The following is a 13,802-nucleotide window of genomic DNA, read 5'->3' as shown; positions in this document are numbered from 1 at the left end:
GGGTGAAGGGGGGGTGGCGTACAAGATATTTCCTCAGTGCTGCGGTAAGAAAATCAATAGGTACACTGCAGCTCCAAGCCAGGCTAATTGCTTCTCAAGTGTGCTGCATTGTCCTGTGCGATACAGCCAGTGGAGCGAGAGTACCCTCTAATGGACATGTCTATAATAACAGTCTCTCTACATGATAATAGTCAGGCCAATTGGCCTAATCATATCACAAATATATAGAATCATGGCAATAATAATAATAATAATAATAATAATAAATAATAATAATAATAATAATGAAGAAGAAGAAGAAAACTAGCATACTTTATACACAGAAATGTAGCTCAAGATGATTAGCAAGTTTTTATAACGTACAGTAATTTTCATCATAATAATGATAGTACTAATATGATGTATAATATGTACATAGATCTATATTGTATGTTCATAGACCATATATTTTAGAATGCATGAAAAAAAACAAACATGAGCATAACAAATTATTTACTGATTTACTTACTTACAGTAGCAGTACATAAACATTGCTTAGAAATGCAGATAAAGTTGCTTTCTAACTATGTACAAATAAAGCTAAGCATAAATGAAAGCACAGTTAAAAAAAAGAAAAAAAAACAAGTTAAAACTGAAGTTAATATTCCTAAATAAATGTTGAGTGCTTTATAAAAGACCCACATTTTTCTTAATTATATTTTTTCCTCTGTAGTTCACTTGTGTTTTTTTTTTTAAAAAAAGTCATAACTCATTCTTAAATGACCGTTTCTCATCCTTTCTGGGTCCCTTAGTATTAAACAGCCTGTGACTTTGCCTTTAAGACTCATGCATGTAAATAAGCTCTGTTCTGATTGGCTGCTCTGTATTGCACCTCATTCAAAAAGCAGTCCAGGCTTAGACGCTCCTAATAACTTCAATGTGAGTGGGTGGGGCTAAACTGCTGCAAGCTGAATAGGTGGATATGTGTAAATGTGATGGTTTTCAAGTTACAGGTTATAACTTTAGCAGAAGCATCTCATAGAAGCTGTAATCAGTAGGTAGTTCTTCAAGTACTTCAAGAGAAGAGAAGAAAGCAAAAATCAACTTCTTAGCACTTTATGCACCGCGGTGTGCACTGCCTGATACCTGAGACATCATTTTACAACAGTTTTTGGCCTAATTTGTGTATTTATAAATTCATTCATAGTGAAAAAGTACATGCAAGGCCTCTAATTCCCAAAGCAAACTAATTTTTTCAGACTCTCACTATGTTACCTTCACCATCATTCCATATTAAGACTCTGGTGGTTCACTGGTGGTTTTGGATAGTAAATAAAATGGCTATATTTGTGTTGTAGACATGGTGACCCCTGGTTCCTATCACTACCACTGCAGAGGCGTAGCCAAGGGGACCTTTATAGCCACCCCGGTATTTAAAGTGATACAGTCAGCCAATAAAGCATCAGTGATGCTAATGGTGAAAATCTGCCCTCAGGGTACCAATCAATTATGAGAGTGTGATGATGCTGCATAATAATTAGTGTATCTTGCTGTGATTGGCTAATGTACAGCAGACAGGTGAGTGACTGTGGGCTGGGCCCTTAGCAGTGCTGCTACATTATGAAGTCGGCTGCTAGTTAACCATCAAACATTGGTCAACTGTAATCATTTATCATGCCAAGTTCTTTTTACAGCAGAATATATGCATGTGCTGTACAGTGCTGAGCTTTCAGATCATTAAACTGTATAACCTGTAGCGAAGGCAACCTAAATGAATAACTACTTTCTATACAATATTTTTTGTTATTGTTAATACTGCGCCCTAAAAAAGTGATGCCTGTAATTTACTTGATTCAAATCCATAATTTCCTCATGAATAACTAAAACATGTCACATCAGCACAGTTTTGTCTTCCTTTTAGTTGTACTGGTGTAATATTTTATTCACGTGGAAATGGGCAGATGTAGTTGCGTACAGAGAAAAACAAATGCATCACTTTTTTACGTCAATTTAATATGGAGCCCTGCTGGTGACATGCCATATAAATAAAAATAACACGTTGCCACCCCTTATTAACGCGTGGGAACGAGATCCTGATGCATGGCCACTAATTAGTAAGGTGTGGGAATGAGATAATTAAGTCGTGGCCACAATTCAGTAAGGCGTGGGAATGGGATCATGCCTTGCAAAGTCGTGGCCCTGCATCAGGATCTCGTTCCCACGCCTTACTAAGTCGTGGCCATGCCTTGTGCATTTTTATTTATACAGGACGTCACCAGCGGGGCTTCGTATTTTAATACAGTAACACTATTTTATTTAGGTTTTTCCTAGCAGTGTGCCACCCCAATCAAATTTCTGGGTCTTACCTGGCCAAAGTTCCAGCCACGCCCCTGCACAGAAATCTGAGTCTGTAAGAGTCTCTGCAATCAACCGCTTCACACCAAACCACTCTGAATCACTCTGTTTGCATCTTTAAACACTGAATTATGCAGAGTATTTGAAAAACAGGTGGAGTTGCCCTTTAAGTCGTTTTGCTGAAGCTTTGCTGTGGAATCCGCCCCCCTGCATAGCGAGCGGAGTCGGTTGTCATGGCAACGCGCCTGTAAACACGCCGGGAGATTCAGAATCGACGCGCAGCTAAACTACATTTACAGTTTGTGTGTAAATTCGGTTTGTTTGTTTGTTTGATTGTTTGTTTGTTAGTTTGTTTGTTTCTCAGTCATGGCTTCGTGCTTAGTGCCAGACTTCCCTGCTGTTAAGGTCGCTCTGGAACATCTAGGAGACTTAGGTAAGGAAAAAAAACACTAAAAACTGAACCAAACGATTTTAACCTCACATTCACGGGTAAATTAGCCGGATTAGCTCGCTGAGGTAAACAGATCTGAACGAGCTGGACGGTAAATTAGCCAAACATCAACCAAAGTCAGCTAATCCGCCTTTTTATGCAGAGGAATTTGTTCCAAATCGAAATGCAGTCACTACAAAGTTAGCTAAAGATGGTTCTTCAGGGGTTCTTTAGTAAAGGGACTGTTTCTGTGCGTGGTAAAATGGTCCTAAAGACTGATGGAGAACGTGTTGTAGCATATGGATCTGTATAGAACCTTCAGAGACTGGTTCTATATAGTACCAAGAAGTGTTTTTCTGTTGTCACAAGAGTCTCGTCCTTGATGTTGTAACAGCAAAACCCTTTTTGGTACTATGTAGAACCATTCACAACACATTCTTTATCAATCTGAAGAACCATTGCATCATTAGAACCTAGTGTTCTATAGCTATAGAACCATTTCATGCTTAAATAGTTCTTTGCATGGTGAAAGGGAGAACGTGTTGTATATGGATCTTTATAGAACCTTCTGAGCCTGGTTCTATAAAGCACCAAAAAGTGTTTGCTTGCTGTTACAAGAGTCTCGCCCTTGATGTTGTAACAGCAGAACCCTTTTTGGTACCATTCACAACACATTCTTTCTCAATCTGAAGAACCATTTCACCATTAGATATAGCTATAGAACCATTTCATGCTTAAATAGTTCTCTGCATGGTAAAATGGTTCTTCAGACTGATGGAGAATGAGTTTACAGTTCTGTATAGAACCTTTCTGAAACTGGTTCTATATAGCACCATTTCATTCTCTTTCTGTTGTTAAGAGTCTGGTCCTTGGCGTTGTAACAATAGCAGAACCCTTCTTGGTACTATACAGAACCATTTACAACACATTCTTTAGCAATCTGAAGAACCATTTCACCATTAGAACCTAGCGTTCTATAGCTATAGAACCATTTCATGCTTAAATAATTCTTTGTATGGTGAGATGGTTCTTCAGATTGATGGAGAATGTGTTATAAGGGTTCTGCTGTTGTTACACTGTCAAGCTTGTAACAATAACAGAACCCTTTTTGGTGCTGTATGGTTCAGAAAGGTGCTATATAGAACTATATACAACATTCTTCATCAATCTGAAGAACCATTTCACCATGCAGAGAACTATTTAAGCATGAAAGGGTTCTGTATAGAACACATGGGTTAACAATGAGGTGAAACATTATTTACTTAATTTGTAAATGATAAATCAGTCGCCCATTTAAAGAACATGAATCAAATAAAGAGCCACACTGAAAGCAAGAGGCGACTGTGTATATTTATACTACAACACTGTGGTGCAGGTGTAGCAGCAGCATCCAAACACAGAGCGAGTGCTGATAATGCACTGCTACACTATACTTAAACAGTAGAACCCGAGAGGGAGTGTGTTATCACGAAATAACGTGATAAAACACTCCCTCACGATAACACACAACCTCAATGCTTTTATACAACAGTTCAATAAATAAAGTAATAAATTAATAAACTGGGCCGTGAACGCGGCGTTTAATATGTTTTAATGTTCGCAGTTCCTTCACCAAATTATAGTTCCTTAACGAGCAGCTTGTTGCTACGTCAGAGTAACGAGCTCCGCCCACTCGCTGCACAGCCGGCAGTTCGTTCTCCAACTCCTTACACTAAATTACCAAACTGTCATCACCACTGAGCAGCTCTTCAGTCGGCAGCTGTGACAGAAGAACAGCTAAACAACCTGGAATCAGCCAGAAATGAACCCAATACCATTCAACAAACGTGTAGTCTGATCTTCAGAGTCTGACTAAATCAGACTGAGCCCTAAAACTGACGCAATATCAAGTTTAGCTCAGTTGCTGGATCAACATTGATGTTGTTTTGTTCCAGCCAGTCTGTAAAGCATCTTACAGCCCATTTAGTTTGGCGAATGGTTTTGGGTTCATTTCTGGCTGATTCCAGGTTGTTTAGCTGTTCTTCTGTCACAGCTGCCGACTGAAAAGCTGCTCAGTGGTGATGACAGTTTGGGAATTTAGTGTCTCATCTTCAGAGTCTGACCAAATCGGCTGTCGGTCAAATGTGATCTTAAAAGTGTCCATTTTCTGTTTGTGGCAAAGTAAGAAGTAAAAACGTTCAAATGGCTTAAGTGTCTTCTATAGCTGTCAAAGTCGTTGCTTAGCAACGGAGTCTCAGCGGAGTGATACAGTGTCCGTGAAAAAATGGTTAGAATGCTTCTCAACCAATCAGCTTGCATGGCTGGAACTAACTGTTGTATAATGTGCAATACAATACAATGACATTTTATTAAGCCCTCAATGGAAATTAGGTTTTTTATCTGGAGCGAACGTGACAACATGCTTTCTTTCAGATAAGCGGCTGAGGGAGGAAGGCATGTCATTCAGTCAAGAAGCAAGTCATCACCTGAGAGAAATCGCAGACGCTATTAAAGAACTGGTAAATCAGCACATTTCCAGTTTGATTGCTTTGCTCTGTTTAACAGCTTTGGGTTGTTGAAACATTCATTAGTGCAGCACAGAAATGAGTCAGCGAGCAGCAATGAACGCTGACTTAATGTGCTATTAGCGTGTCAAATGTGTGTTCCATTGGCGAGGGCAGAAATTGATTTTTGAGTTTATTTTTCTTTCCTCATCAATTAGACGTCCTAAGTGGACAGCCAGGAAACAAGCGTACTACACCAGGGGCCTGTATCACGGAGCACGTTCAACTTAGACAGACGTTTCAGCTTCACAAAGCTAACAAACACCACTGTTTTATGACAGCAGTTAACAACTTTCTCTGTTAGGGCAGGTTGAGATACTCAAGATCAGCTGAAGCTGTCGGAAGAAAACCTCGTATCTCCATTTTTGCTGGTTTTCAGTTTTTGATATACCGATCAGGCATAACATTATGACCACCTCCTTGTTTCTACGCTCATTGTCCATTTTATCAGCTTCACTTACTATATAGGTGCACTTTGTAGTTCTACAGTTACAGACTGTAGTCCATCTGTTTCTCTGATACTTTGTTAGCCCCCTTTTACCCTGTTCTTCAGTGGTCAGGACCCCCATGGACCCTCACAGAGCAGGTACTATTTGGGTGGTGGATCATTCTCAGCACTGCAATAACACTGACGTGGTGGTGGTGTGTTAGTGTGTGTTGTGCTGGTCTGAGTGGATCAGACACAGCAGTGCTGCTGGAGCTTTAAAAACATCAGTGTCACTGCTGGACTGAGAATAGTCCACCAACCAAAAATATCCAGCCAACAGCGTCCTGTGGGCAGCGTCCTGTCACCACTGATGAAGGACTGGTGGATGACCAACACAAACAGCAGCAGATGAGCTATCGTCTCTGACTTTACATCTACAAGGTGGACTGACAAGGTAGGCATGTCTAATAGAGTGGACAGTGAGTGGACACAGTGTTTAAAAACTCCAGCAGCACTGCACAATTACCTAAATAGGCCTTTTAAATCACATTTGTTTGCCATGCTGAACTGGTGAACTTCATCAGCTGGCACCACAACTGCCAGCTCAGCAATTATCTCACCAACCTCCCCATTTTCTGTCTTTTGTATTGGTTATAAATGCTATGACAAACACCATATCCTCTATTTTCCTTTTATTAGATGGATCTCTGATGGACTGGGTGGGCCTATATCTAATCCTGACAGGCCAGACCACCCAGGCCTTCCAACTCTATGGATCTCTATGTCTAATTACCTCACTGAACTCCCTATTTGTCTTTTGTATTGGATATAAATGCTATGACCAACACCATATCCTCTATTTTCCCTTTATTAGGTGGATCTCTTTTTGACTCTATGGATCTCTATGTTTAATCCTGGTAGGCCAGACCACCCAGGCCCTCCAACTGCTGCATCCTTGTGGTGTGGGTTCATTTTATAACCAGCAAAAAGGCTGTAATGTTTTTTAAATGCCTTCTCTTCTGATTTAATACAACAGTGGCAACATTTGGTAGTTGAATAACTGGATTTTTTGTCATAAACTGCTCAAATCAGAGGAAAACTCCAAAACCTGCTCCAATAAATCCAACATTCCTTTTTTTTACTTTTTTGTTTTGTGTGTTATAAGCAGTAAGTCATGCTATTTTACCCAACACAATTATAGATAATACCTTTTTTGTTATTATTCAGGTTTAGGTTTGGATTTGAGTTCGAGTTTGAGTCTAGCAAAGCAGCTAGTTAGCTTTGAAGTTAGAAAAGATAGAACTGTGTCTGGAACGAACAGGAAAGCCAGGAAAACAGCTTTAAAGTACAGTAAACTTAGAAATCTTACCACAAAGACATTTTGGAAGAATTCCCAATCAGTCCAGGCCCTCTGAATGTGGAAAAACAAACCAGTGGCTTGGTGGGTGAAAGGGTGATTTGAGGTGTGACTGGTGCCAAACTTCATTAAGCCAGAATGAAACTTCATAATAAAAGTCATGACCTGTTAAACATATATAGGTTGTTGTTCTAAAAACTAGTCAAAATATTCACATCTCTTTTTGGCTCATTGCATACTTCTTAAATACTTATTAATTTTACTTATAAATACTTATCAATTAATTAGGTTAATTCTGTTTTATTTTATTTTAATGTTCCTTGTGTCATATTTTCTCTTGAATATTTAAAGGGTCTTTTTTTCATGATATATGTCACATGTGTCAGGATACAGTCCTCGTGGGCCAAAACACTTTGATTTCAGCACGTTGCCTCATTAAACACACCTGATTCAGCTCATCAGCTAATTAGCAATGCCTTCATGAACTGAATTCAGAACATTAGATGAGAGTAGACACTAATATCTGCAGCACTTCGGCCCGGAAGGTCAACAGTTTGACATGCCTGATATACGTTGTTGGGAGTGGGCTTTAAACATAAAGTCTACACCGATCAGGCAAAATTAAAGATTATGACCACCTCCTTGTTTCTACGCTCATTGTCCATTTTATCAGCTCCACTTACTATATAGGTGCACTTTGTAGTTCTACAGTTACAGACTGTAGTCCATCTGTTTCTCTGCATACTTTGTTAGCCCCCTTTTACCCTGTTCTTCAGTGGTCAGGACCCCCATGGACCCTCACAGAGCAGGTACTATTTGGGTGGTGGATCATCCTCAGCACTGCAGTAACACTGACGTGGTGGTGGTGTGTTAGTGCGTGTTGTGCTGGTACGAGTGGATCAGACACAGCAGCGCTGCTGGAGTTTTTAAACAGTGCCCACTCACTGTCCACTCTATTAGACACTCCTACCTTGTCAGTCCACATTGATGTGAAGTCAGAGACGATAGCTCATCTCTTGCTGTATAGTATGAGCTAAACATCCTCTAGTCCTTCATCAGTGGTGAGTTTTAAATACCTCAGCGTCACTGCTGGACTGAGAATAGTCCACCAACCAAAAATATCCAGCCAACAGCGTCCTGTGGGCAGCGTCCTGTGACCACTGATGAAGGACTAGAGGATGACCAACACAAACTGTGCAGCAGCAGATGAGCTATCGTCTCTGACTTTACATCTACAAGGTGGACTGACAAGGTAGGAGTGTCTAATAGAGTGGACAGTGAGTGGACACAAACTCCAGCAGCACTGCTGTGTCTGATCCACTCGCACCAGCACAGCACACAGTAACACACCACCACCATGTCAGTGTTACTGCAGTGCTGAGAATGATCCACCACCCAAATAGTACCTGCTCTGTGAGGGTCCATGGGGGTCCTGACCACTGAAGAACAGGGTAAAAGTACTCACCGTGTGTACTCACCGAGACAAATTCCTTGTACGTTTATTATAGACCCGTTTAGTCCTGGTCATTCCATGCGTCTTGAGTATCAGGATCATACCTGGATATAGATGATAAAGTGTAAATACATTCGTCTCCCCAAACCACATTCAGCAATCAAAACTCCTCCCAATAGTTACTCCTCCCCCTGCTGTTCTGCATGTGGGGTGAAAAACGCCCACTGGACTGGCCACCACTGAACAGAGGCTCCTCTGCTTCTTCCACGAGTTTCTTTACTCAGTTTGATTCGGTAGCTTTCAGCGGCCGAGCTAGTTAAAATAAACCCAGTGTGGTTTAATTCACCTCATTGCTGTTCACTGTCTCACTTCAAAATATCTTTTTATGTTCTTGGTTCATGAATAACACAGAAGACTGTTTATTATAAACAATCACCTTTTTGTAAACACTGATGTAAAGCTGCTGTAAGGATGTGAATCCTATATGGAAAAAAATTTATGGACATGTATAGACATTACACTGCAAATACTAAAATGTATTTCAGAATATATTGCTAAATTAACCAAATACATAAAATGGTTTAAATCATATTTAGTTAATAGACAGTTTATGGTTTCACTGGAAAATCAATCTAATCAAATATAATATTGTATATTTTCTTCATTTATATAGATTGTTTCTGCTTCTTCTATTTTTGTGCTCCCTTTTACTTAGTAAGTTTTTATTTATATAGTGTTTGTATACTAACTTGTAGTTCAGAAGGTACACTCTTAAAAAAGATGGTGCTTTAAGGGCTCCTTAGGAAAGAAAATGATTCTAGATAAAACCATGAGCGCTCAAAGAACCCTTTTCATGATTAAAGGGTTCTTTGCATCATGAAAGTGTTCTTCTGTGTGAATGATCTATAGACAGTTCTATATAGAACATTTTGAAAAGGGTTCTATATAGCATGTTCACCATCAAAGTGAAGAATCCTAAAGTTCTTTGAGTGTACGTGGTTCAATATAGAACCATTTTCTTTACTAAAGAACCATCTTTTTAAGTGTGTATGATAATAAACTCATGAATCTTGAATCTAGAAATTTGTATAAAATAATCTTTTTTTGTGTCGTTGAACACAAGATTCTAATCCACCGTCGTGAATGCTGGGTCAGCCACTCAGGCAGAGTTTTAAAATGGTTTAAATCATATTTAGTTAATAGACAGTTTATGGTTTCACTGGAAAACCATTCATCAAAAAAATCCTGTGGGGTTCCACAAGGTTCAGTTTTAGGGCCTTTGCTTTTCTCTTTGTACGTTACCTCTAGGTGACATCATTAGGTAACATAATATCAAATTTCATAGCTAAGCTGATGACACACAATTATACATTTTCATTCCTTCTGATGATCAAGGCTCTGTTGATAGGCTGACCAGTTGTTTGTCAGATTTTCTCAGTCGATGTCGCAAAATTTTCTACAACTGAATCACTAAAGAACTGGAAGACTAATCGTTGGTACTAAAACTCAGCTGCTTTATGAGAAGCTCTGCTTTTCAGCTTCAGGTACCAAACTGGAAGTAGGAAACCTGGGTGTGATCAAGACTCACTTATCATCGATGAGTGAATGTTTTGAAAAGGTATGTAAAGTATGATCATATCTCATTTTCCCACAATACTTTTTAGGAGGCGTCCAGAAAAGCAGCTCACGAGGAACTGGAGGTGGAAACAATTGAAACGAGCAAACTCCGCCATCAGGTTGTGAGCCAGCGCCATGAGATCATGAATGAAATATTGGGTAGGTTAAATGAATCTTACCTGCACCAAACAAATGACTTCAGTGTCTCAGTGTGTGCGGCGGCTCACCTCTCATCTCGCACACGCGTCCTTTTCAAACAGAATTAAGCTGAATTGATTTTGTTGATTTGTAGCCGGCGTGGCCGCCGCCAGAGATGTCAACGCAGCTCAGCTGAATCAACTTCAGTCGGAGATGAAAAGTGCTGTGGAGGAAATAGAGTTCATGGAGAGGAGAAGGAAACTCCTGGAGGAGGAAAATGCCATTCTCCTGTGAGTGCTATCGAGCGGGAGAGATTGAGGTGGAAGGTGGTGGCACTATTAGATGTCCCTTTACTTTATCTCGGTTCTAAAATCGAGAGCAGAAAATGAAAGTTTGTCTGGCACAACATGCAGGGAAATTCAAAGGCCTGGACCATCTGAGACCCCATTTCTTACAGACCCCCTTTAGTGGTTTAGGAGAACAGGCCTGGCCAAAATGCAGATGTTTAGCGTGCATTTGCAACACACAACAGACTATGTTGCCTCAGAGCAACAAACCCGTTTTGCTCACTTTTTAAATGCAATATACATATTTAATGACAATAAAAGGGGGAAGAGTTTGAATGAACCAATAAAACTTTATTTACACTATATTTCTGTTTTATTAGTGACGTCAGTAGTTTTTGTTTAGAAAATTCTGATTACTTAAAAAATATTTGATTCTTTTTATGTTTTAGTATGGTCCTTACTGCAGTTGTTGATTTTAAATGATTGTGCGCATGAAATCAAAACTTAATTTTGTTTATTTTTCATTTTTAATATTTAAAGTTCAACAAATTGTGTTACTTAGTTTTGATCCAAATATTTAGATTTTAAAAAATCCTATCACACAGTGTTGCTCAATGTTGCTCAGCTGCTGCTGCACAGTTTGTGTTGGTCATCCTCTAGTCCTTCATCAGTGGTCACAGGACGCTGCCCACAGGGCGCTGTTGTAGGTGGACAATTTTCAGTCCAGCAGCGACACTGAGGTGTTTAAAAACTCCAGCAGCACTTTTATGTGTGTACAGCTGTTCAAAGCTGTGTTTGCTAGACATGTACTGGCTAGCATTTTTGATTTCATCTCAAAATGAGCTGCAGTCACCACTACCGAAACAGTCACTACTGAAACGTTTGGTAAATGTTTCAAAATAAAAATAAAAGAAACATAATTTCAAATTTACTTTCAATAAAATAAACATAATTAAGGTAGAAGGTCACTCAAAGCAAAAAGAGTTTTTGGTCCAAGTCAGTTAAAAGTCCAAAATATGTTTTCAGTTCTAAATTTGAACCAGTTTCGTTTTGCTAATTAAAGGAAAAAAGCAAATCCCCTTCTGATGACGTATCCTATAGGTGGGAGGAACTCCGAGCACTCTGGGGCGTGTACTTGAGGGTGGGCTGTTTGAAATGTTTAAGCTGGTTAATACAGTTAACATTACTATGATGAAGCCGACTATGACGTCTGTATTTATTGGCCTCTACATTGGTGGTGCATCAGTGGATTTCTTTACTGTCACAGTTGTATGTTGTAGCTGTGTATGCTTGGTGCATGCTGGGTATTGTAGTGGGAGAACACTATTGGCTGGAAACACAGAACAGATACAAAATTGTGATTCTGTCAAACTGACCCCTTTAAAAATAGACCTGATTCCAGTATGAGGAAATCACGTTAATGAATCCGAGGAGTAAAGAGGGAAAAAATGTATAATCAACCACTTTTCCCTCAGCATAAAGAGATACAGTGACAGTTTTCATTGTGGCTGATCTGTGAGGAACGTTGTTCCAGGCCGGAGCGAGAGCTGATAAAGGCCAGCCGTGCAGAACTCGTCGACCAGCTCAACGAGCAGCTGTCAGAGAAAGCCGACATGCAGATCGCTCTGAACGAACTGATGAACGACATCCAGACCACAAAGGAGAAGATCGCTCAGGTGGAGACGGCCAAAAAACATCTGTCAGACAGCATGACCCAGGAGAGGAAGAAGTTCGCAGAGACGAAGGAAATGCTCCAGAAAGAGGTACCCAAGTAATATCGCTGTCTATTAAAGGGCCCATTTCCTACATAGTTAGAAATGAAGGTTCTGTTCAGGTACATTTCTCGTTCATCAAGGTACAAACAGTGTAAATGTTCCCTCAAAGCTCCAACAGTGGTTTTAAGGTCTGATTGTGAACCTTAAATAAGTTTCTCCAGGTGAAAAGTTCGTATTTGTACCTTTTCATAACCGAATGTTTTAAAACAGAACAGTAAACTAAAAGCCTGGAGACGAGACGGGGTGTGTGGAGTCAGTACAGCTTAGAACATATCATTTCAGTGGATTATGGTTCAGTTATGTTCCCTGACTAAAGGGACTGAGATGGACCCTTGAGGGTCCCACCAGAGTGACAAGAGGGGCACTGACCCAGTGACGGTTTAGTACCTTTATTTCTGAGAATGGACAGTTGCATATTATTGTTTCCCCTCTCACAATGATGAAACACTCCTTATAACTATAGTGAATGGGCGGGGCTATATTGCAGCTGGCTAAAAAGGTGGATGTGTCTAAAAAATGCAGTAGTTTTTGTGACATCACAAAACAGGGAAGCTGTATTTGCAGCTTAGTGAACATACATGGCCTAAACGGCCTGTGGAATGAATGATATGTTTTAAACCTTTAACAATGTTTATATACAACATTGAACTCTTTTATTTAAAAATAGTGGGAAAATTAAGTTTTCCATTATACAGGCCCTTTAATGCAACAATGCAATGAGCCATGAGAGGAGTGTTGTTAATTGTGGTTATACAACAGTTAGTTCCGGCCACGTAAGCTGATTGGTTGAGAAGCGTTCTAACCGTTATTTCACCATAACATCACGTTTTTTTCACAAACACTGTATCACTCCACTGAGACAACGTTGCTAAGCAACGACTTTGACAGCTGTAGGAGACGCTCACTTTTAAGATCACATTTGACCGACAGCTGATTTGGTCAGACTTTTCAGTCGGCAGCTGTGACAGAAGAACAGCTAAACACCCTGGAATCAGCCAGAAATGAACCCAACACCATTCGCCAAACTAAATGGGCTGTAAGATGCTTTACAGACTGGCTGGAACAAAACAACATCAATGGTGATCCAGCAACTGAGCTGAACATGATATTGCGTCAGTTTTATGGCTCAGTCTGATTTGGTCAGACTCTGAAGATCAGACTACACGTTTGTTGAATGGTATTGGGTTAATTTCTGGCTGATTCCAGGTTGTTTAGCTGTTCTTCTGTCACAGCTGCCGACTGAAAAGCTGCTCAGTGGTGACGACAGTTTGGGAATTTAGTGTAAGGAGCTGGAGAACGAACTGCCGGCTGTGCAGCGAGTGGGTGGAGCTCGTTACTCTGACGTAGCAACAAGCTGCTCGTTAAGGAACTATAATTTGGTGAAGGAACTGCAAACATTAAAACATATTAAACGCCGCGTTCACGGCCCAGTTTATTAATT

The 13,802-nt window shown here is 40.0% G+C and overlaps 1 protein-coding gene across 2 annotated transcripts in view; it reads left to right on the top strand.

The window, feature by feature from the left end:
• The first annotated feature begins 2,601 nt into the window (after positions 1-2,601).
• Positions 2,602-13,802, top strand: part of ccdc175 (coiled-coil domain containing 175) — a 29,560-nt gene continuing 18,359 nt past the window's right edge. For both annotated transcript variants that reach the window (XM_036593526.1, XM_036593527.1), the window contains exons 1-5: positions 2,602-2,767; positions 5,177-5,262; positions 10,209-10,320; positions 10,454-10,589; positions 12,121-12,349. In XM_036593526.1, the coding sequence (XP_036449419.1) occupies positions 2,701-2,767; positions 5,177-5,262; positions 10,209-10,320; positions 10,454-10,589; positions 12,121-12,349 (630 nt within the window). In that variant the 5' untranslated portion in view covers positions 2,602-2,700. The remainder of the gene's footprint in view (positions 2,768-5,176; positions 5,263-10,208; positions 10,321-10,453; positions 10,590-12,120; positions 12,350-13,802) is intronic.

This window comes from Colossoma macropomum, unplaced genomic scaffold (assembly GCF_904425465.1).
Source record: "Colossoma macropomum unplaced genomic scaffold, Colossoma_macropomum, whole genome shotgun sequence".
Classification (NCBI taxonomy): Eukaryota; Metazoa; Chordata; class Actinopteri; order Characiformes; family Serrasalmidae; genus Colossoma; species Colossoma macropomum.
Note: the sequence above shows the minus strand (reverse complement) of the source record. Positions and strands in the feature narration are given on the sequence as shown.